At 39.9% G+C, this 23,296-nt stretch overlaps 1 protein-coding gene across 1 annotated transcript; it reads right to left on the bottom strand.

Annotated features, from left to right (window-relative positions):
• Nucleotides 1-759: 759 nt before the first annotated feature.
• On the bottom strand, nucleotides 760-23,292 carry LOC135474714 (lymphocyte-specific helicase-like). Its single transcript, XM_064754276.1, has 18 exons — nucleotides 23,173-23,292; nucleotides 21,215-21,427; nucleotides 20,817-20,934; nucleotides 20,129-20,196; nucleotides 18,729-18,845; nucleotides 17,753-17,926; nucleotides 16,683-16,865; nucleotides 15,952-16,175; nucleotides 15,208-15,333; nucleotides 14,774-14,876; nucleotides 13,125-13,286; nucleotides 12,451-12,656; nucleotides 11,496-11,715; nucleotides 10,494-10,613; nucleotides 9,963-10,079; nucleotides 5,939-6,098; nucleotides 4,423-4,632; nucleotides 760-3,681 (listed from the first exon to the last, which is right to left on the bottom strand). Exons 1-18 carry the CDS (start codon nucleotides 23,290-23,292, stop codon nucleotides 3,518-3,520), a joined length of 2,805 nt encoding a protein of 934 aa, XP_064610346.1. The 3' UTR covers nucleotides 760-3,517.
• Nucleotides 23,293-23,296: the final 4 nt, after the last annotated feature.

Genomic DNA, 23,296 nt, shown 5'->3' with positions numbered 1-23,296 from the left:
AATATGTTAAACTAAGTCTTCAAATGTTACAACCTTGGAGAACTGTAGAATGTTCTTACATGTTTTAATTATATCTTTCAAGATAATGAAACTTAATTCTCCATTGTTTCTCACAGGAGTGAGTGAGTGCTTGGGGTTTAACGTCGTACTCAACAATTTTTCAGTCCTATGACGATAAAGGAATCCTTAGAGTGCATGTAATGTGCCTCCTTGTTGCAGGGCGGATTTCCACCGCTCTTTTATCTAGCGCTGCTTCACCAAGACGCCTTACCAAAGGTAAGTAAGCCGCCCCGCCCGAGCCATTATACTGATATGGGTCAACCAGTGGTTGCTCTATCCCCATCATGCTGAACGCCAAGCGCGGAAGTAACAACTTCTGCTTTCAAAGTCTTAGGTGTGACTCGACCCAGGTTTCATTCAGCAGGCTGAAGCCAGAATATCCTTACAAAAGTATACATTCCTGAAAGCTATTTTTAAACTTCACCATTTTAACAGTTGTTAGTTTTTTCTTTTATGTAATTTTTGTGGACTGTTGAACGATTTACCTGTTTACGCAGTTAAATCAATAAGAGCACATTGTTTGCGAGGCCCCAGTGACACATGAGCAAGTACACTGTGTAAGTACTGCAGCGGGACAATTGAGTAGTTGATCATTACAGAAGTTGTTTTTTATAAATACACTTAACAGCAAAAAAATTTCTCGACAACTCACTTCATAATCAATGAAAAAGTGGCTGGAAAAACATGATTGCTACGGTTGTGTAAGTTCTATTGAAATTACTTACTACACTAGGTGTGTTGTTTTTCACAAATGCGATGACGGTAAGGGGAAATCATCATCCTAAAGTAAGCAAAACAAAAACCACACAGAACTGTTAAATATATGTTAATTTAGACCTTTACATATTACATCCTGTGAATCATGGGTACAAATTACATGCCATCTATACACTGAATACTATGATCCTCTGTATCAAAATGGTTCACATTTCCACAATTAGTTACCCATCATATAAACACTAATGGTTCCCATGGTAACTGCATACAAAGGCAGCCAGTTCAATTTTAGGTGAAATAATTGCTTTAAACCAGTTGCATGGGGGAAAACTTCTATAAATTGTGTAAGCAATGTCTTGATATGGTGACTTGCATCATTACCAACCATATCGGTATGAAAAATGTTCATCATCATTTGCTGGATGATGGCGAGGCGTTAAGTAGTCCTTAGCCGATTTGGTCGATCACATTAGTTGGTAACAATGGTAATTAAGTGCTTACTTAACAAAGAGCGCTTTATAAAACCAGCTCCAGTATAAGCAATCAACACTATTTCTTATAAAATTAAAAGCAGTCCTCCATACCACTGGTTTCATGCCATCTGCTACTATCTTTGAAATACCAATCAAGATGTGAAGTACACGTAATTACTATTATCAATGCATAACCACGGAGTATGGATTTCGGTGTCAAAGAACAAAATCACAAAATAAATGCAACAAAAAGATGAGAAACCATTACCATTACATGTCAACTACTTGTACAACAAAGCAAAGTATTACTTCCAGAGTAGAGCATGAGGGAGAACAAGTTGGAATGGTCAGTACAGTATGTCCTTAATCACCCCACTTCAGAATCAGACACTGTTGGAATAAACATAAATGCAAAGGCCGAACACATTACCCCCATCAAAGTTCTGTCACATTTCACCCAGCAAACAACTGTTTACTGGTCTGTAATTCTGTACTTTTGTCATTCAAATTTAATCTTTAAATGCATGCATTATTCTTGAGCATCTCCCTGAATTAACAAGATAACCCAGCTTGCTTCATGCAAAATAACAGTGTATCACCTAAGCTATTCAAGATGGCTGCATGTTACCTTACCTAAACTGTTCAAGGCAGCAGTACATCACCTAAACTGTCTAAGACAACAGTCTATTACCTAAACTGTTTAAGACAGCAGTCTATTACCTAAACTGTTTAAGACAGCAGTCTATCAAAACTGTTTAAGACAGCAGTCTATTACCTAAACTGTTTAAGACAGCAGTCTATCATCTAAACTGTTTAAGACAGCAGTACATCACCTAAACTGTTTAAGACAGCAGAATATTACCTAAACTGTTTAAGACAGCAGTACATCACCTAAACTGTTTAAGACAGCAACATATCACCTAATATATTCAAGATGGGAAGTTCACCCAAACTATTAAAGGCAGTAGTATATTACCTAAACTGTTTAAGACAGCACCTTATCATCAAAACTGTTCAAAACCTGTATTTCACCTAAACTGTTCAATGCAACAGCATTTCACCTAAACTATTCAAGACAGGTATTTCACCTGAACTGTTCAGTCTTTAAGTCAAACTGCCTAAGTATATGTTTGGAGTGTTTCTCATCAAAAAGCACATAAAAAAAGAAACCAGGCTGAGGTCTTAATAAAACTTCAAGGGTAGAACCCTCATCTCAGGGCAGTATAACACCTAGTCTTCACCTGGACATTTCCACACTCACGGTAGCCTTATGCATTCAGTGTTGAGTGCTTGTTTGCTCCCCTCAAACTAGGACAGTATGACTACAGCAAGTCTTCACTTCACTTATTTCCACACTCACTGCAGCGTTATGCAATCCGTGTTAAAACTGTCTTTACTTCGACTGAGGGCAGTTTGACTACAGCTCGTTTTCACCTGGACATTTCTCCACTCAGTCATGTGTTCAGTGTTAAAAACTTGTCTGTACCTCAACTGACGGCAGTATGATTACAGCTAGTCTTCACGTAAACATTTCTACACTTGGTTATGCCTTAAGTGTTGAGAACTTGTCTGTACCTTAACTAATGGGAGTATAACCACAGCAAGTCTTCACCTGAACATTTCTGCACTCAGATTTGCATTCAGTGTTGAGAACTTGACTGCACCTCAACTGAGGTTAGTATGACTACAACTTGTCTCCACCTGGACATTTCAACAGTCAGGTTATCGTTATGCATTCAGTATTAAGAACTTGTCTTTCTGAGAGCAGGATTAAGCCTAAAACACACAATGAGTTACGGGTAATCTGCTGTATGCCAAGATCATAAAAAGGTATGGAATTAAGTCAGAATTTGACAACAACTTACAATATGTGTCTCCTAAAATAAATGAAGGTTAGGAATGGCATAATAAATAAAAACCTAAAAAGTAAAAAGAAATGAAAAAATTTCAATCAAGTTCAGATATTGTACCTAGATACAACCCACTCCCAAAAGTCAAGCGCAAAGTGTGAAACTGGATGAAGGTGTCTTTCACTGGGGGCTAAGCCCTGTGTCATATTTTTCAGAAATCACATCCAAAGTCTCCAGGTAATCTGTTTTAAGTTGTGTCACTATGTATGGGGCTGTTGAGATGTGGCTCAGTTCTCGGGGCAGCCTGTTTTAGCTTCTGTAACTGGGGGCTGTGGAGAGGTGTGATGTGGGAATGATCCAGTTCTCCTCCAGGTGGTCTGCTCTAAGCTCTGTCACTGAGGGCTGGTGACACGTGTATTAGGATTGTCCAGCAGTGGGCAGAGCTGAGTTCTCGCCTGTAGCTCCCAGACCCACTCGCCCAGATTCTGTGTCCAAAACCTTGAAAATACCGGACACATCACCTCTAGTCTCCTTCACACATGCATCCTCCTTTGTCTCTTCTACAGGCTTTCCATCTTCTTCTACAAGATTAAAGTCATAAGTCATTCAATTTTGCATGAACATTTTCATGAGCATGTGTACTACAACGAAAGTCTTCAAAACTAATCTGATACTACTATTACCTTGCATGAATGGATGTATGCTTGGGGGTTACGTTATACTTCAAAATTTTTCGGTCATACGATGACAAAGACTCATTGGGTGCGTGTACATATTCAGCGTATGACCTTGACCTATTTATTCGCTTGATTGTTGTTTTCTACCATACTCAAAAAGTTGTCACTTATACAATAGTGGTTAGTCAGACAGGTGATGGAAAGAAGAGGGCAAGTCACACAAACACAATCCCAAAAATGATGTATAGATATGAATATCATTGAAGACAGACAGGCGATGAACATTAGACTGCATGAACAACCACACAATTATCACTGAACACTTTGTGTCACCTGATCCACAAGTAGAGATAGAGGGGGAATCTACAAAGTCCTTGTTCAAGGCTGGTTTTGAACTTGCACCTTGTGCATCCTAGTAATTGAAAGGTTATTACTTTTTCAAATTTGTTTGAATACATCGACGATTTAACATCATATTCTGTTAAGATTTCCTGTGAAGTCAAGAGGTTAACTAACACTGATTCAATTATTTTAGTTAAAAGAATTACTCGTTGCCAGAATGGCACCTAGAATAACCATTTTACAGGCAACAGTTTCTTCGATCAGAATGAAACTTTAACCTTGCACAGTAAGAATTAACCCAACCTTTTAACTTGAGCTGCTTCTGTTTCTGCCATATCTGCTCCAGGTCGGATCTATCTAGCAGCTTCTGGAGATCCCTGTCACTAATTACTTCCCCTTCCTTTCCCTGAACAACCCCTTCGTGGTCAGATGTCTTGAGAAGAGCAAGTAACTCCTCCGGGTTGACGGGTATAAGGCTAGTGGAAAAGTTGTTCATCCCACTTTTAAATTTTCCTGAAGACAAGAATACAGACACAAAATGGTTTTTGTACATAAAGAATCCTGGTCATATGATATTAATTCAAGTTTTCTTTATTGAGAAAGTGTAAAGCTATAACTAGTGCCCACATATGAACGCATTCAGATTTCACAAGCAAACAGCCTTTATACACACTGTGAGAGCCATTTTTTTCACACGACTGAGGCCTATAATAGCAGACGTCGCCTAGGCACATGTAGTGATAAACAGGCCCTTGGTGACGGTTACATCTCCACTGATGTGGATGTACTGGAGACTGACAATTTTACCTGATTTCAACGCCTTGACCCGTGTTTTCCTACGAGGATAGTGATGACAAATTCTCAATTATTAGAGCATTACAACTTTTTCTTGACTGACTCGACTAATGGTGTTTGATGGAGTAGAAGATTCTCGAAGTTTACCGACACCGTACAATAGGGAATGTCGCAGGCTGAAAATTTGCTTAGGCGACAATTTTTAAAATGTTTAAGGGTCAAGTTATAAGACTAGGGGCTACAATGTTGTCGCCATTGTTCCCCCATTTTTTCTTTTTTACGTAATCAAGAAAAAAGGCTACACATACTTCTAGCCTGCTGTAATGTTTGATAAATGGAGTTTAATACAATGATCAAAAGTTGCAAGTCCAGTAATAGAAATAGGAAGCATTCAGGCAATGGTTTAGGGCAAGGACAAAAGCACAGATATTTGAATTACTCATTAAAAACAGTTTTGTAAAGCCATTCTCGATCTGTCTTGACTGCTCAGTTAAAAAGAAAAACTTTTATGAAGGCAATTCTGATCACTACCCTGTTAGTTTTGTTTTAATTGTAAAAAAATAAAGGGTTTACTAAAGAGTTGAAGCCACATGCCAAAACGAAACTACCTTTGACACTCTTCTGTTTTGGAGCTTTGTATGGCATTAGCTAAGCAGACATTTCTGTGCTAACACAAGGTCTCTCAGCTGCCTATGACTCAAATGTGCACGTCACATCAGTATTTCTTTCACTACAGTTTATCTTAAGAATGTGGGAGAGATTATTTTCAGACACTCTATCGGAGCAGAGGCAGAACTTGCTCACAATTTTCAGTCCATCTTTATGTTCACTCAGTTTTTATTTTTGCTCAATTTTCATGAAAAATAAACTCACACTAGAGCACACTAGCTACTCTCCCTAAGGGCTCAAACAAACAGTCGTAATTGCCAATCGCTCATTTCTTCACCACCCTAATAATCCTGATCAATATACGGGAGCTAAACAGTAGTGCTGAACGGTGAACAGAAGAGAGCAGGGTCCATACCTTTGTGAATGACCATCTTCTCCAGTTTCCTCTTGGCAGCAGCCCTTTCTACAATCCGCTGGTCTATTGTGTTTGCCGTAACCATGCGATACACAACCACTGGTTTTGTCTGACCAATCCGATGACAGCGATCCTGAGCCTGAAGGTCGCTTTGGGGATTCTGGGTAAGTAACAGGGTAACAAGGATTATGAGTATTTATTTTACTTGTTTATTTCATTGGTGTTTTATGCCGTACTCAAGAACATTTTATTTATACGGAGTGAGTGAGTGAGGGCTTGGGGTTTAACGTCGTACTCAACGATTTTTCGGCCATATGACGAAGGAATCTTTAGGGTGCATGTACGTGTAATGTGCCTCCTTGTTGCAGGACGGATTTCCACCGCTCTTTTATTTAGTGCTGCTTCACTGAGATGCCTTACCGAAGGCAAGTAAGCCGCCCCGCCCGAGCCATTATACTGATACGGGTCAACCAGTGGTTGCACTATCCCCTTCATCCTGAACGCCAAGCGAGGAAGTTACAATTTCCTCTTTTAAAGTCTTAGGTGTGACTCGATCAAGGAATGATCCTGGATCTACCGGTCTCGAAGCGGACACTCTGCCAACTGTGCTATCCGGGCCGGTCATTTTATTTATACAACGGCAGCCAGCATTATCGTGGGAGGAAACAAGGAAAGGCCATGGGAAAACCCCAAAACTTCCGCAAGTTGCTAGCAGACCTTCCCACATACAAGGATTATGAGTAAGAAATAAATAAACAAGGATTCACGAATATAACAAAGTGACAAGGGTTATTGTTAAGTAACTGATTTTTAGTTAGTGACTGTCCCCATAAATCATTTGCTTTGGGTTAGATTAAAACAATTGAATCAAACAAACATTCTGATGATGGATGTCAAGTTTTTTCGTTTTTTTCCTTGCACCAGATCATTACAAATAGTCGTAAAGAGAGCAGGCCTGGCGAAAGTAGTCCCGCTAGAACAGCACCAAGTGTCAACCAGGACAACTGCAAGCTTCACTGTTAAAAACACGTTTTAAAGACCCCTGCAGTTAGATTTTTCAACTTTCCAGACGATTTGGCCCCCAGGAAGGCGTGGATTTACTGTACAAGATTGAAGGATTTTGAACCCAGCATCTGTTCTCGTAACTTAAAAGCGGAAAGCTACAAGAGGAATACAGCTGAATTTCGAAAACACCTGCACACAGCAGTTATAAAATTCTTTAATATCTGAACAGAAAACTGATAGATACTAAATCCCTGTATACTGACGCCAGCATCCACCCTGTACATGTGTTTATATTGTATGCAATTATATGCCCCTATATAGCCCTAGGCTTTTCAGAATGCCGAAAATAACCTGCACTGGTCAGTGTCATTGAAGACAGGTATGAATTTAGAATCCCTCAGGGAAAAGAATATTTAATGGGGGTATGTTAAAAATGCCGGACAAAGCTGTATACAATTTGATAGAAAGTACAAAGTTTGCTCACTTGACAACAAAGTGCAAGCAATTCGACCTAACCGAAATGATGAAAGGCCTGATTTCGGGATTTCGATCATTTTGGGACTCGCATGGAAATAGTAATGGGAAAGTTTGAGTATACATGTCAAAGGACATGTAATCCGTCACAAACAAACCATATACATCTCATATGGCACCTGCAGCCCTGGGACAGGTGAGGTTCTAGAAGGTATCTCTCAAATGCCAGAAACAGCACGATGTCTGTCTTGTCTGTAATAAATTTAGAATTGCGCAAAAGAGACAACATGTCATCTATATGCGTATTTATATATTAAACACTAATTATTTTCCATGTATGCTCTAAGATACGAATAATGTATAACAAATAATGCATTAATGTATACGAATAATGCAGTAATGTATAACCATTTCCAGTACATGCATTTCCTACACTCCCATCCCTTAGGAGCCTCACTCAGTTCTTTCAGACTTCGATTGAATTGAAGACACTTCTCACTTGGTCAAGAGTAACACAAACTATACAACACAAAGCAGACTGCACGAGTTTTAGAAATTATTTGCAGATATACAACACACAACAAAAAGCATGATTAAAATATTATCCAGGACTTCAGACAAAAGCTGGCAGTTGACAGCTCATATGCATCCTGTGGAGATTATTAAGTAGCATTCGGCTATCATCTCTATGTCCACTGGCAGGCCTACTTCTACACATTTTGTTTCACCAAGACTTTGTGTGCGTACATGCTTACACCTATTTATGACCTTAAATATGACAACGAAAACTTTTAATCAGCAGGAAACACGGGTCATCAGCAGGGGTCAACTCCTGCATGATGACCAGGGTCACATTCCCAGTCACAAGGCTGGATACAACATCTCACATTAACTGATGTAAATATTCCTTATTAGATCTCAAGCTAGGACTTGCCCAAATCTGGACAAACACCCACTGCACAATATAGTAGTCAGCACTCGACATCAGTTTTTACAAAACCTGCAGAGTTACCGGGGACCTAGCATGAATGGACACACATGTAGGCCGGCATGTGTTCTTTTACAAAAGCAGGCCTACATACAGTATGTCCAACCATATCTTTGTACTGGGTATTGATGTACTTGGGAATATCGTCAAAATATTTAAGTGTCAAACTTGATCTCTCTAGGGAAAAAGTTTCACAAGCGGAGCCACTGTTGTTGATTCTTCAGACTTGTTCAAGAGCAGACTCGGGCTGATAGCCGCTTTACTGACTGCCGGTTTACACGCCGATGTTTAAATGTAACACTATCCAGCGACCGATACAAATATTCGTTTGATTCCTTTCATTTGTTTCAACTGAATGAGCAAACAAAGGGTGTAACTTGGATTCGGTTTTCTGAAGAAAAAAAATGAATGGATGCAAATGATTTATGGGGACTGTCCCAAAGAATTTGTGCCAAGCTAAGTAACAATAATTCTGGACTGGTAACAATGAACGGATTCTGAGTAAAGTCACACAGTCTGGTCATTGTAGAGATACAGGGCAGAACAGGAAAACTGCATTTGTCCCACCTTTCACAATAAGTCAAACAATAAAATATTATATTCAATTAAATTTTTAATCTACTGTGTCTACTGAGTCTACTCACCCACTCACCATATCACCGAGTCTATTCACCCAGTCATTGTCTACACACCTTGTCACTGAGTACTCACCCAATCATTGTATATACACCTGAACTCGCCATGTCACTGAGTCTACTCACCCAGTCAATGAGTCTACCCACCCACTCACCATGTCACTGAGTCTACTCACTCAGTCACTGTCTACACACCCACTCACCCCATCACCGAGTCCATTCACCCAGTCATTGTCTACACACCCACTCACCCTGTCACCAAGTCTACTCACCCAGTCATTGTCTATACACCCACTCACCATGTCACAGAGTCTACTCACCCAGTGAATGAGTCTACCCACCCGCTCAGTGTCACCAAGTCTACTCACCCAGTCATTGTCTACACATCCACTCACCAAGTCTACTCACCCAGTCATCTCTCACCATGTCACCGAGTCTACTCACCAAGTCAATGAGTCTACCCACCCACACACTTTGTCACTGAGTCTACTCACCCAGTCATTGTCTACACACTCACTTACCATGTCACCGAGTCTACTCACCCAGTCATTGTCTGCACACCCACTTACCATGTCACCGAATCTACTCACCCAGTCATTGTCTACACACCCACTTACCATGTCTCCGAGTCTACTCACCCAGTCATTGTCTACACACCCACTTACCATGTCACCGAGTCTACTCACCAAGTCACTGTCTACACACCCACTCACCAAGTCTACTCACCAAGTCATTGTCTACACACTCTCTCACCATGTCACCGAGTCTACTCACCCAGTCAATGAGTCTACCCACCCACACACTGTGTCACTGAGTCTACTCACCCAGTCATTGTCTACACAACCACTCACCATGTCACCGAGTCTACTCATCCAGTCAATGAGTCTAGCCACCCACTCACTGTGTCAGTGAGTCTACTCACCCAGTCACTGTCGTATATAATCACTGTGTCAGCAGAGACCAGGTTAAGCCCTAACCCTCCTGCCCTTGTACTGAGCAGGAAAACAAACACATCCACCTCTTTGTTAAAGGTGTCAATCTGAAAACAGAACATACAGAGATGTTAGCCAGCAAGAGCGAAGGTATTTCCATTCCATTTATTTGATTAGTTCTATATTAATGTATTTTCACAATCAAAACTCATCTAACTCAAAGGACTCAAGGGAATGGCTCAGAAAATGCCCATCAGTCATGTTGCAGCCAAAAATATAACACTCATTCTAGCCTTTTAATATGCAAGCACACTAGCATAAGCCAGTAAATTGAAAAGACTCAAACCCTGAACTTTTTGTAACACACAAGGGATTTCTAATCAGAATTCACCATGTTGCATTTTAACTTTGCAAAAATAAAACTTTTTTTTGGCCAGTCCAACATATGAAATACAACAAAACAGAGGTCATGTATGAATAAACAGCACAGTGGCTTAGAGTAATGATGGCCGAATGCTGACCTGGTCTCTACGGTCCTCCACCTTACTGCTTCCATCCAACCGACAATACTTGATCTTCTTCAGGTAACAGTAATCCTCCACAATGTCCAACATCTTTGTCATCTGGGAGAACAGCAGCACCTACAAAAACAGAAGCATCGTTTCAATGGCTACAGACTTCCCTCACGTCCACATCGTCTGTCAGACTAAATGTGACAGCTAAAATACATGTAGCAGCATCAATCTGTACAACCACACTACAGCCCTAGGATCAGTTAATCTGCTAATGTCAATGAACAGGTCTGAGAAGCAGATGCTCCCTGCTCTACATGTTACGGGTAGGAACAGGACTGTTCGGAGAAAACCACCGATCTCGGTCAAGTATCTGACAAACCCCCTGGCTTAAAGCTGCAACACAACAGAGACTTTTTTATTTATTTGATTTATTTGACGCCGTATTCAAGAATATTTCACTTATACGAAGGCAGCCAGCATTATGGTGGGAGGAAAGCAGGCAGAGCCCGGCAAAAACCCACATCCATCAGCAGGTTGCTGGAACGCAACAGAGACAGAGATGTATCAAACAAATTAATCAGGCGCGTGATTCACAGTAAGCATGCACTTAAAATTGTATATTTGTTTGATTGGTGTTTTACACCAGCGTCAAGAATATTTCACCTACACAACGGCAGCCAGCATTATGGTGGAAAGAAAGCGGGCAGAGGTCGAGAGAAACCCACAACCATCTGTAGGTTGCTGGCAGACCTTCCCACATACAGAAGGAGATTAAGCCACACACTCACAGCAACTACACTGGTGAGATGCTCCTGGGTCAATGCGTAGTACTGGAGTGCTAAGCACCTTGGCCCTGCATGCACTCTGACAATCTTAATCCAGCAAGGCCAGCAGGCCTGATCGAGCTATGTGGTATAGCACCTGCCTGCCAAAAGGTGACATAAACAGGTACATCATCAGGTTCCTCAACACATTCTGACTACAGAGAATCGTGTTTAAATAACGAACCTTATGGCCCCGCCTCTGGAGCTCAGGCAACATGCGGTCAAGAAGCAGCATCTTCCCCGATGCGCTGATGACTTGCTGATCAATTTTAAACTCTCCCTGGTCATCCAGTGGGTATTCCAGCAGATATGGGTGGTTACAGCACTTACGCAGTTGCATCATGATGTTTGCCATCTTGATGGTCACCTGCGAAGAATACAGAGTTCTCTTCTCTTCTTTTTTCCTGAAATAACAATCATTTTATGAAACTTGATACAATGTGCTTTTTCTGCCCTGTTTCATTTCAGTAGTTTCTTAGGTAATAAAAAAAATGACCTCAACTAATGATTGTTAAAAGATTATCTTCAACAATATTCAGTAACACAATGGTGTCTTTAGTACTGAAGCATTATTTTCAGCTTGTTTATTTCTTTCATCTTTTTATATTATGACATACCCCTGTTGTCTACTGAATGATACGTTCACACTACATGTTGTCAGAGCTGAATTTTCTATTGGCATATAACAATTGCACACACTTACAAGAAGTAATATTTCATTTGTAAGGACATGAAATGTACAATCAAAATCCAACACCTGGGCATCAGTACTTTCAGTTTATTCTCCTAGTTTTCCATGACAAAATCCAACACCTGGGCATCAGTACTTTCAGTTTATTCTCCTAGTTCTTCATGACAAAATCCAACACCTGGGCATCAGTACTTTCAGTTTATTCTCCTAGTTTTTCATGACAAAATCCAACACCTGGGCATCAGTACTTTCAGTTTATTGTTCTCCTTTTTTATGACAAAATCCAACACCTGGGCATCAATACTGTTTAGGTTTTCCACGATAAAAACCCTACACCTTTGCATCAGTACTTATTTTGTTTTTCTGTTTTTCACCTCAGTATCAGTACTTACAGTTTATTGTTATGATCATTCCATGGCAAACCCTACATCTGGGTATCAATACTTACAGTTTGTTGGTCTGATTTTCCATGACAGCCTTCACCCATTCCTCCAACTCTTCATCCTCCTCATCTGAGTTATCTGCCTTTTCATCCTTCATTTTTTCCTCTTGATCCTCCATCTCATCCTCAATGAACAGTTTATAGTTCACTTTTCTGCTCGCACGGCGCACAGGACGGCCATTAGGGCTTACTTCAACCTTCTCCTCTACTACCTGGAAATTCAAACTCAAATTACAAATGGATTGCCCAAGAATATGACAGACTAATCAGAGTTCATTTCTTGCCAGATCACATGACGAGACACTTAGTGCTATTTCAAACCTTTAAGTTCTGTTTTCCTTCACCTGCTATTGACATGACATAGCGTCAATGACAAAAGTACATAAACAGAAAGAAGAATCTTTATATGATTCCCCATCTACATACTCCCTCTCCTTTGTAGACGTGCCACATTGCGTTCTGGCAAAACTGATAGTGCTCTCTGATCATGACATGCAGACAAATTATTTAGCATTATTCCTCAGTATTATATTTTTAGTAACATAGCCCCACTGACCTATCAGGCCAGAGACATGTGAACTAACATAACACAGTGGCAGACTTCTCCATTTATGTACTTGTGATTCTGTAGATTTTCACCTCATCTACTTAGAGAGTAAAGTTACTGAATTTGGGCATACCTTTTTCTTTTCAATCATCTGAAGGACAGTTCTATTAACGAGGGCAGAGTAGTATTCCTTCTGGCCACAGGTGAGCGGGGCGTACACCAACACCTCGCGCTTTGGCGGGATGCACAAGTCCACGTCGCACTTCAGACGCCTCAACAGGAATGGCGTTAAAATCTGTAAACAAGACAACCAAAACAAGCAACATGTAAGATGGACAACACACCATCACTCAGCAGCTAGTTTCTCATCACACACCTGTCATGCAATTTCACCTGATGCAACATGGGCAAACCTGCTTACCCCTAGTGAATGTAATGTGCACACTCGTGTTTACAGGTACATAATCAGGATAACAATGCAAAAGATATATTTTCAACCCTCCTTAAAAACCATTTCAACTAAAAACACCAATCCAAAAAAGGTTTAATTACAATAAACTTATACTTGTGTCACTAAAACAAAGATGTCAGGAATTTCCAAAAAAAAGGGACTAGGGTGCCCCAGAGGGAAATAAAAGATATGTTTGGTGTGTCACTTTGAGTCACGGAGAGGAAAATTTTGCATGTTCATCAAGAAAATCAGGTTATTAAGGACTTGGCATGTTTAGCTGGTTTACAATCTTTGATGTGTTCTGTATATTTTCTGTGATCAAGCTTTTTTTCACAGGATGCTTCTTGTGCTATAAAAAAATTGCAGATTTGAACAAGTATATATATGGATACCCTAAAATAGTTGTGACGCTGACAGGAGCAATCTTGAATTCCTTGAGTTTCACAGCCATTCTAGACCGGGGATCTGTATTGACCATGTGATCATGTGGATTTTACAGTTGTGACTCTGTAACTCTTAGGATTAAGGGGTGCCTGTTCAAGAATTTCTCGCTGTGACTTCGTCCTTTTACATCCACTTTCTTCGTGCACATCACCGCCAGGAATTTAATCACCAGCCATTTTGCCGAGAAAAGTGCACTCAAGGACAAGGGTTGACATGAGAAGACAGAATGAACAGTCACCATTCGGAAACTCTTTCCCTGATACATTTAAGCTATATTAATTCACAAGTTACGGGTTCCCTACTAAATCCTCGCTGTAATGTGAATGTTAAAATAGTGGAACCGATACTAAAAACTAAAAGACATGTATAAAAATAAAAAATTGAAATCAGACTTTGGATTTTATTTTCTTCCATGTATGGCGTCTAAGCGTATTTTATATTTCTTTGGCATATGGTCACAGTTTCTACATTTTTGGGGGTACAAAATACACCAAAATCGCTCAAGTAGGCAGATCTGAATGGACAGGACATTGTCTCTAAAAAACTAGTCTCTCACCACGCACCTACCAGGTAGTCTACTCACCTGATGTACCATGGACAGGACACACTGTCTCTTACTAGCTAGTCGTTCATCACACACCTGTCAGGTAATCTACTCACCTGATGTACCATGGGCAGGGCACTGTCTGTCAGAAGCTAGTCTCTCAATACACACCTGCCAGGTAATCTACTCACCTGATGTACCATGGACAGGACACACTCTCTGTCAGAAGCTAGTCACTCATCACACACCTGTCAGGTAATCTACTCACCTGATGTATCATGGGCAGGGCACTGTCTGTCAGAAGCTAGTCTCTCAATATACACCTGTCAGGTAATCCACTCACCTGATGTAACATGGACAGGACACTCTGCCTCTGACTGTCAGCAGCTAGTCTCTCATCAGAGCCCTCTCCTGTGATGTATTCGACATCAAACCAGGCCTCAAAACTGTGGAACCATAAACAAAGATACATAGTCCACACAATTTCAGTATCTATCGATCCTTGGTAAAAATATACAGATGCTAAAACTATTTTACTTGAGGAAAACAATTTACCGGCAGAGCTAATCTCAGTTTTCGAAATGTCTGATGTTTACTTTTTACCACTAATAATGATTACGGTTAACTGTTTGACTGGATGCCATGTAGGGATGGCAATGTGGGGTTTCATGTAGTGATGCCCTTTAGGGGTGCACAATTGTTCTACCTATAGGTATATCCTCTCAGGAAGCACTGTAGGGTATGCGGCGTGTGAATACACCGCAGGGATGCCCTTACCTTCCCAAATCATCAAAGATCTCCGGGAGGAGAAAGTTGAGGAGTGACCAGAGCTCTGCCAAGTTGTTCTGAAGAGGCGTTCCCGTCAGTAACAGACGGTGAGTACTTTTGTACATCTTCAGCTCACTAAAATACAAAGCAGTCCATCAAATCTGAATGATTCTTGTTTAATGCTTATTCTTATTAAAAACAGCAGTTCACGACTTATACATATATATATATATATAAATACATATATATATATACATATACATATACATATCTCTCTACTCTTACTACCTAATGCCCACGCAGGTGAACTACACAGTATAATCTTGTCTTGCCTTTTGTTACACATTTAACATTTCTCTTGAGAAAATGCAGTAAATGTCATGATGTTCTTTATGCTGGTTGCCAAACACGCACATGATGGAAACAGACACATGACCGATCAACTTTTTTCTGACATTTGCAACTCCTTTGTTCAATTGTGAGATCATTTATCTGATCAAAGTGATGATCACCCAAGCTAACCTGGACTCACTACTGCTGATCCAGAGTTCTCAACACATTGTATTATAACTTCAAATACCTTTACTTTACTACCTGTAGCTTGATATCACAGGGCGCCTACTGTATACTGTTAGCTGAGCAGTGAACATTTCATATTTTCTTGGGCTAAACTACATTCTACTGTATGAGCTGACAACATGCTTCTTTCAGCAGTAATTTTTTGTTATCTGCTGGACTTGACAAGATACTTACTGTATGAGCCGACACTGAGCGTTTTTTATCCTATGTCCCTCATCCACTATGAGGTATTTCCACTCGTAGTTCTGCAGATATTTCCTATCGTTCATAGCGATCTCATACGACGTTATCACCACAGGTTGTGTCAACACATTCTTCTTTACTGGAAGCAAACGGCGGATTTTCTTCCTTAGACTTGTCCGATCATCTTTTGATCCATGATAAAGAACAACAGGTACCTAGAACAAGTTAAAAAATCACGAGCCATCAATAAAAGTGTTGCATGATTAGATACATAAATGAAACTTCGTAACTTCCGTGAAATTCTAATGAAGAGAATGTTCCGTTCTATTTAGCGTATGACCTTGCTAATTTGATACATGAAGACCACAATCATACCACTTGTTGCTTGGCAACTTACTTCACACTTCCCAAGGATATTTTGCATATTTGTCTTCATATGTCATGGCACTTTTTATTTATTCATATGCAATTTCTGGTAAATACTCCTACAAATTCAAACTTCTAAATCTCTTTTTATCCTCAAAACAAAGCCCCCTCTCTGTTTCAATCTAACCGATAGTTTTCCGAAAATTGATTCTTAAAACAGCACTATGTAATCATAAAATGTAGTTCACTATCCGTATTAACAATGTAACAGAAAGGAGCAAGACTGTCTTACATATCAAGTTGTTGCTTGATCACAAGACCTTATAGTGGAATATTCTGTTCCATGACAACATTACCTTAGGTGTAAACCGCACAAATTCAGAGTACCAGTTTGGGAGTGTAGACAGCGGGCCCACAACCAGATAGGGGCCCCCGACTCCCATGGATGCTAAATGAGCGAGTAGGGCAATACACTGGATTGTCTTCCCCAAGCCCATCTCATCCGCCAAAATCCCATTCACGCCATTCTCATACAGCATCTGCAAGACACGATCAAAAAATCAGCCAAAGTTAACTCATTTGTTACCACGTCATTCAGCCCTCGCTACCGCAATCCTGATCACGGCTTGATCCCCAGCAGGCCACAGCAGAAATACAATTTTTCACAAGTTTTTGTTTTAGGATTTTTGGATAATTCCACCATCAGATATTCGGTGGCAGTTGGCATTTTTGCTCTGTGAAGTGTGTAAACATAAAATTAATCACTTTATTAGAACAATGTATCTCTCGATTTGAGTAAAATTGCATTTCCATAGTTTGCGTTGTTGTTGTTACGGTACAGTTTCCAATAGTTCAGGTTCGCATCTCTAGTTAATTCTGGAGCGTAGTCACTGCTAACATCTGAAACCGAAACATCCGAATCGAAATCCTATCAAATGTCTTTATTCATAAAGCCCTCTAAATCGTCGTCTGTACTCGCGTCCGCCATTTCGGCAAACGCCTCAAAGAAAGTCATCGAATCTTCGCGCCTTTTTATCGCTTGTAACCAATTAAAATCTATGAACACCACTCGTGTGGCTTCCACAGGGTCTAATAAGGCAGTATTTGATTGGTTTAGCTCCCTAAAAATCCCAATTTCCGTGCAAATATAGACCAGTCAGAGACAGTGTTTTATGCAGCTCGAGCCGCTCGAGAGGACCAAGAGGTATGGCTAGGCTGCAGCTTAAGCCGCTCCAGGGAGCGAATGAGTTAAATAATGTAAGTCATCAACCTGCAGGATTTGTTAACTTGATAGGGGTCTGACAAGATCTCAAGTACATTCTCTATTGATCAATATACAAAATATGGTACATGTATCATGTTGGGTGTTCTACAAACACAAACGCACTATACGAAACATGACAATGATTAAAAGATTTTTGCTCACACTTAGCCATTTAAAGCCTTCCACTTGATAAGAGCGTAGCACTCCCCCACAGAACAAATGAGGCTGCTCAGGGGGAGCTAACTCCCCTTTTATGAATCGCTTTTTTTTCACAGTTATCTCTTCCTCTTCCAGGAGCTCATCGGATTCTTGTGAGAGGGAGCTCTCAGCATCCCCCTGAAAGTAAATAAATCATCGCACAATCAGAAAAAAATATTCTGAAATTATAAATATTCTGCTTTCACAGTTCTCTGGACATCTTTATGTCATGTTGGAAAGTTTGCTTGTTATTGCCAAAGATTGATGATTTACACCAGTTGAAAATGACTGCGGTGATATAAGTGAAAAAATTCTTAAGCCTGCTAAACCCCAATGAAACAGTTAAATCTAACAAAAAAAGAACAAATGTCTAAGCACTGAAATGTAATGAAAGTAGGTACATTTATGTCTGAACAATTTTTGCCACAACCATTCATCAGACAGATATCACACTTGCTGTGATCCTAGAAAGTCTGATATTGGGTATTAGAAAAAACTGCTTTGCAAATTAGGCAAATTAGACACTATCACATATACTGTTCGAAGTGAAGGTATGCCATTTTTACTTTGTGTGGCAGACATGAAATATATTCACTGGGCAATGCACCAATACAAAGTCACACTTCCTCAGTAGGACGTTAAAAAACAATCAAAAAAATAAAATAGAACGCAAATCAAGAAGTACTGAATGTATCTGCTGAATGTGTTGTGAGCGACATCTAAGGTAAACATCAGTGTGCAATGTTCTGGCCCTTAATTTATTTGGAGTAATAAAGCTTTTCTACAACTTTAACTGTTCGGTGGATTAGTTAGGTCAACGCAATTTGTAGAGCACATACCAGGGAAAACATTATTCCCCCACTAACTATTTATTTGGCTTGATACTGCCCTGAAATGTATTCACTGTGACCAGAAATATACTATTCACCATCTATTTTACCTTTGGCCCAGGACTGGCGACTTCTATACTCTCTGACAATGACACCCTATTGTCTGTAACATTCTCCTTGTCCACTTCAATGCTCACATTATCCGTGACTTTTCGTTTCTTTGATGGCTGAAATAAAAAAAGAAGATGTCCAGAGTAGATGTCCAACAGTTAAGACAACTTCACCTATATTCTGTTAGCTACTGGCATCTACTCATGAAGGCCAACACTGAACACATACAGTTCTTGTTAAAATATCCAATTTGCTTATCACAACTGACATGTAACCAGAGCAATGATTGTTTATGGATTTTGTTGGTGTTAAAAGTCTAGTCCAGAGTCCACTTCCTCAGCCTGGTTTATGGAAGGTAGAAACTAGAGTGCACGGAAGAAGAAAAAAGAGTGCATGTAGGTAGAAACAAGAGTGTACAGAGGAAGAAACCAGAGTGCACACAGGAAACCAGGGTGCATGAAGGAAGAAACCAGAGTGCATGCAGGAAACCAGGGTGCATGGAGGAAGAAACCAGAGTGCATGGAGGAAGAACCAGATTGTGCAGAGGAAACCGTCACATTTCACCCGGACATTGGTTTTATTGAGTGAGCACTTTCTAAATCCTACACATTTATTGCAGTTACCTTTATTTATTTCATTGTTGCAAATCATGCATTACCTCAGGAATGCCTGAGGTACACAACCAATGTTTGGAAAGTTACTCACAAACTTTTACCATGATGCACTTGCCACTATTAAAGTTCCAAATGAACAATAAATGGGCTCCAAAAAATTACTTCCCCTGAGGTTTTTCTCCCGATAAAAAGGTGTGTTTATATGAGTAAGCTGTGGTTAGGGGGAGTTGAAGTAGCATAGGCTGCTTGAAGATCTACCTTAAGGACAGGTTTAACTTTCTCAACTCATTTGGAAAGCCAAGGATAAATGTTATGTATTTTTTCATCCATTCGGAGATAATTTAAAAATACTGGCTCTAATTAAATACAATAAAAAGCTTTGGCCAACTCCATCAGCTATGTATATTCAACCTAAGCTGAGGGACATATCCTTCATTTCAGATTTATCGATATTTATACAACTCTAAGACTGATGTCATGATTAATTTACATCTTGCTACTGAAAATATCTGCCCCTTTCATGAATTAACCTACACACTTCATGCTTTAATATGGGACATTCCACTCCTCATGGTTTTAAGCCTCAAAAACTAATCTCCCATTAGGTGATAGTCACAGGAAGGTAATTCAGAGGAGGCCTATTAACTGTGCACAACAGAAAGAGGGTAATAGATTAATGAAAATTAATCTATAGGTGTCAACGGTAGAGTCAAACTCATTATTTCCGAAACTCGGTTAACAATTTGGTACCCTTACTAAAATCTCCCTAATTATCCCAGTTTTACCTGCTTATCAGAATCACCAGTATTATCCGCCTTACTTAAAATTCTTTTGCGTTTTTTGGAGCTTGAACCTGTAAAAAAACAAATAATAAAAAAATCACACTGATAAGAATAGTTGGACATGCAGTATTATGGATTCATTATTGACTACTGGTGGGTCATTCATGTTACAGAGCACTTGAACAAAGGATGAGCATTAACAATAAAGGTACATGCAATAAGATACTTCCCCAGTACACAGCAAGACTGAAACACCATGTAAAATACACAGGTTCAAAATTCCCATACTGCACCAGAAATTCTAAGCCACTTAAATCACTAGATGTTCTCATTTCAGCGGCTCGGTTGCACATGAAACCACGATGCCAGTGTAACATTTGCACCAAACCAAGAATTCAACCTTTTTGCATGTTTGCTAGGTGTTTATTTTAGTTTTTTTAAGTCCTGGAATTGACCAATCCAACCAATGTAGTTTTGTCTCCAAAATTAAATAATAAATGTGCATAAACTGCACTGAAATTGTCTCATATGCGAAATGGTTGAATAATTAGGGTACATACTGTAACAACCTTTGCTTTAATGTTGCAAGCGTGTTCACATAAGTTATGAACCATCTGGCTACTAACTGACTAGCCACGGTAACATTCTACTAATAACTGTAAGCATGTTTTTATTAATTTCTGGGTCTTACTTTGACTATCTTGAGAGCTTTCCTGAGAATCTGACAGAGCCTCTCGTTTGCCTCTCCGTGTTTCTACAATGCTGCCTGAGGCTAGCCTTGCTGAGTTGTCCATAGTTTCTGATGATTTCTGCCATACACAAGAAGTTTGAAATCAACTATACTATACATATGGTCTTTTAAGAAATTTTACAAGTTTAAGGAATTACAAGAATTTATTCATTTTTCCTTTTTTCAGTTCTTGCGTCGACATTCCACTGGTCTGGAAAAAAAAAAGGGAGAGTGAGGCTTTGTTAAATATCACATTTATAACCATGTAAAACTGTTCAGTTTATTCGGAGTATTTATCCTCTTCATTAAGACAGACAAGCCAATTGACAGTCTTTGTGGCTTCAAGCAACCTAATTTACCTCTGTGTTTTCCTCCTGCCTCTTAGCCTCCTCCTTCTTCTTCTGGAGCGCAGCACGTTTCTTGAGGATCCTCTCACGGCGCTTCCTCTCCTCTTCCTTCTGCCTTTCCATCCTCTGGATCAGATACTGGGTGTACATGTTGCTTTTACTCAGCAGGAACTGCAGCCGCTTGTACCGCTCCTCCCGTAGATCCTCTGTCATCTCCCGCATCAGCTGGTAAACAGGACAAATCACACACCTCTCACATCAGCTGGTATGAAAAATTACACTCACATTAACAGATCTCTCACATCACCTGATAGAGATGACAAATCACATTATCAACATTCACACATCTCCCGCATCAGCACAAATCACACATCTCTCACATCAGCTGGTAAACAGGACAAATCACGCACCTCTCACATCAGCTGGTAAACAGGGCAAATCACATCATCAACATTCACACATCTCTCACATCAGCTGGTATGAAAAATTACATCCACATTAACACATCTCTCACATCATCTGATAAAGAGGACAAATCACATCATCAACATTTCACACATTTCCCACATCAACTGGTAAGCAGGACAAATCACATCATCAGCATTCACACATCTCCCACATCAGCTGGTAAACAGGACAAATCACATCATCAACATGCACACATCTCCCACATCAGCTGGTCAACAGAACAAATCACACACCTCTCACATCAGCTGGTAAACAGGACAAATCACACACCTCTCACATCAGCTGGTAAACAGGGCAAATCACATCATCAACATTCACACATTTCCCACATCAGCTGATAAAAAGGACAAATCACATCATCAACATTCACACATCTCCCACATCAGCTGGTAAACAGGACATATCATAACCTCAACATTTACACATCTCCCACATCAGATGGTAAACAGGACATATCATAACCTCAACATTCACACATCTCCCACATCAGCTGGTAAACAGGACATATCATAACCTCAACATTCACACATCTCCCACATCAGTTGGTAAGCAGGACAAATCACATCATCAACATTCACACATCTCCCACATCAGCTGGTAAACAGGACAAATCACATCATCAACATTCACGCATCTCCCACATCAGTTGGTAAGTAGGACAAATCACAACATCAATATTCACACATCTCCCACATCAGTTGGTAAGCAGGACAAATCACACATCTCTCACATCAGCTGGTAAACAGGACAAATCACACCTCCATAAGCACTTTGCTTGCTGACGTGTTCAGAATTGTTTTCTGGTTACAATCCTACGGCTAGTGTCTCCATGTAGCTGACCGGGCGCAAGGCCGATCTATTAATATTGCTGCATAACTGATTTGCCATACCATTGTCAAAAAAAACACAAAAAAAAAAACAGGCATGATGCCCAACTCACATTACTGAGATACCAAGAGCTAAATGAGGAAATGCTAGAAGACTCCACCCAACAATAAGCATTTATGGTTATACATAAGTTTACTCAGATTCATTCCTGGATCAGCAAGAGCTACTGTATCATGACCAGCAAAACATAATGGGGAACTCATAAAACTCCTTCCTGCCTGTATCAAAATGGTTTAAAGCTGTGAACTCATTTGTTTTTTCCTTTACTGCGTCACAATTATCTGTGTACTTGTGCTCATAAAACATATATGAAGTACACACACACTGCCACGTCACAAAAGAAAATGACGCATTCTACTGTCCTTTGGCTCATCTCTATAGCTCGGCCTCAAGTCTCCCATTGCTTGAGCGTGTTGTTAGTATGATCATAACTCAACGATGGCGAGTGAAAGAGATAGGGATTTTGCAGAAATCAGATAAAAAAATTTTCAACTGAAAGCTCCAAAAAATATTAAGAGTAGGGCCATTTCTTTGGAGAGTCAGTCAGGTTACCCCCAATGAATACATTTTTAAATGGTGTATTTTCTCTCTTCAGAAAGCACAAGCAAACTTACTTCTGTTTGCTTTTCTTTGATTTTCTCCTCTTCTTTCACACTTTCTTCATGTAAATGTTTTTCCTCCTTTATCATCTCATTGGTTAAAATCCCTGAGGCATCTGTAATCTCACTGGTCATCGAG

The sequence above is a fragment of the Liolophura sinensis genome, chromosome 9 (assembly GCF_032854445.1).
Source record: "Liolophura sinensis isolate JHLJ2023 chromosome 9, CUHK_Ljap_v2, whole genome shotgun sequence".
Taxonomy (NCBI): Eukaryota; Metazoa; Mollusca; class Polyplacophora; order Chitonida; family Chitonidae; genus Liolophura; species Liolophura sinensis.
The sequence above is the reverse complement of the archived record's forward strand: the minus strand, read 5'-3'. Positions and strand labels throughout refer to the sequence as shown.

Excerpts from the sequence above, each read along its gene's own strand:
- LOC135474714 (XM_064754276.1), bottom strand. The coding sequence starts at position 23,292 with ATGACCAGTGAGATTACAGATGCCTCAGGGATTTTAACCAATGAGATG. Across the intron at positions 20,935-21,214 it reads GGCAGGAGGAAAACACAGAG|AAATCATCAGAAACTATGGA; the intron begins GTAAATTAGGTT and ends TGTGTATGGCAG. Across the intron at positions 10,614-11,495 it reads TCCAGAGGCGGGGCCATAAG|GTGCTGCTGTTCTCCCAGAT; the intron begins GTTCGTTATTTA and ends CTGTTTTTGTAG.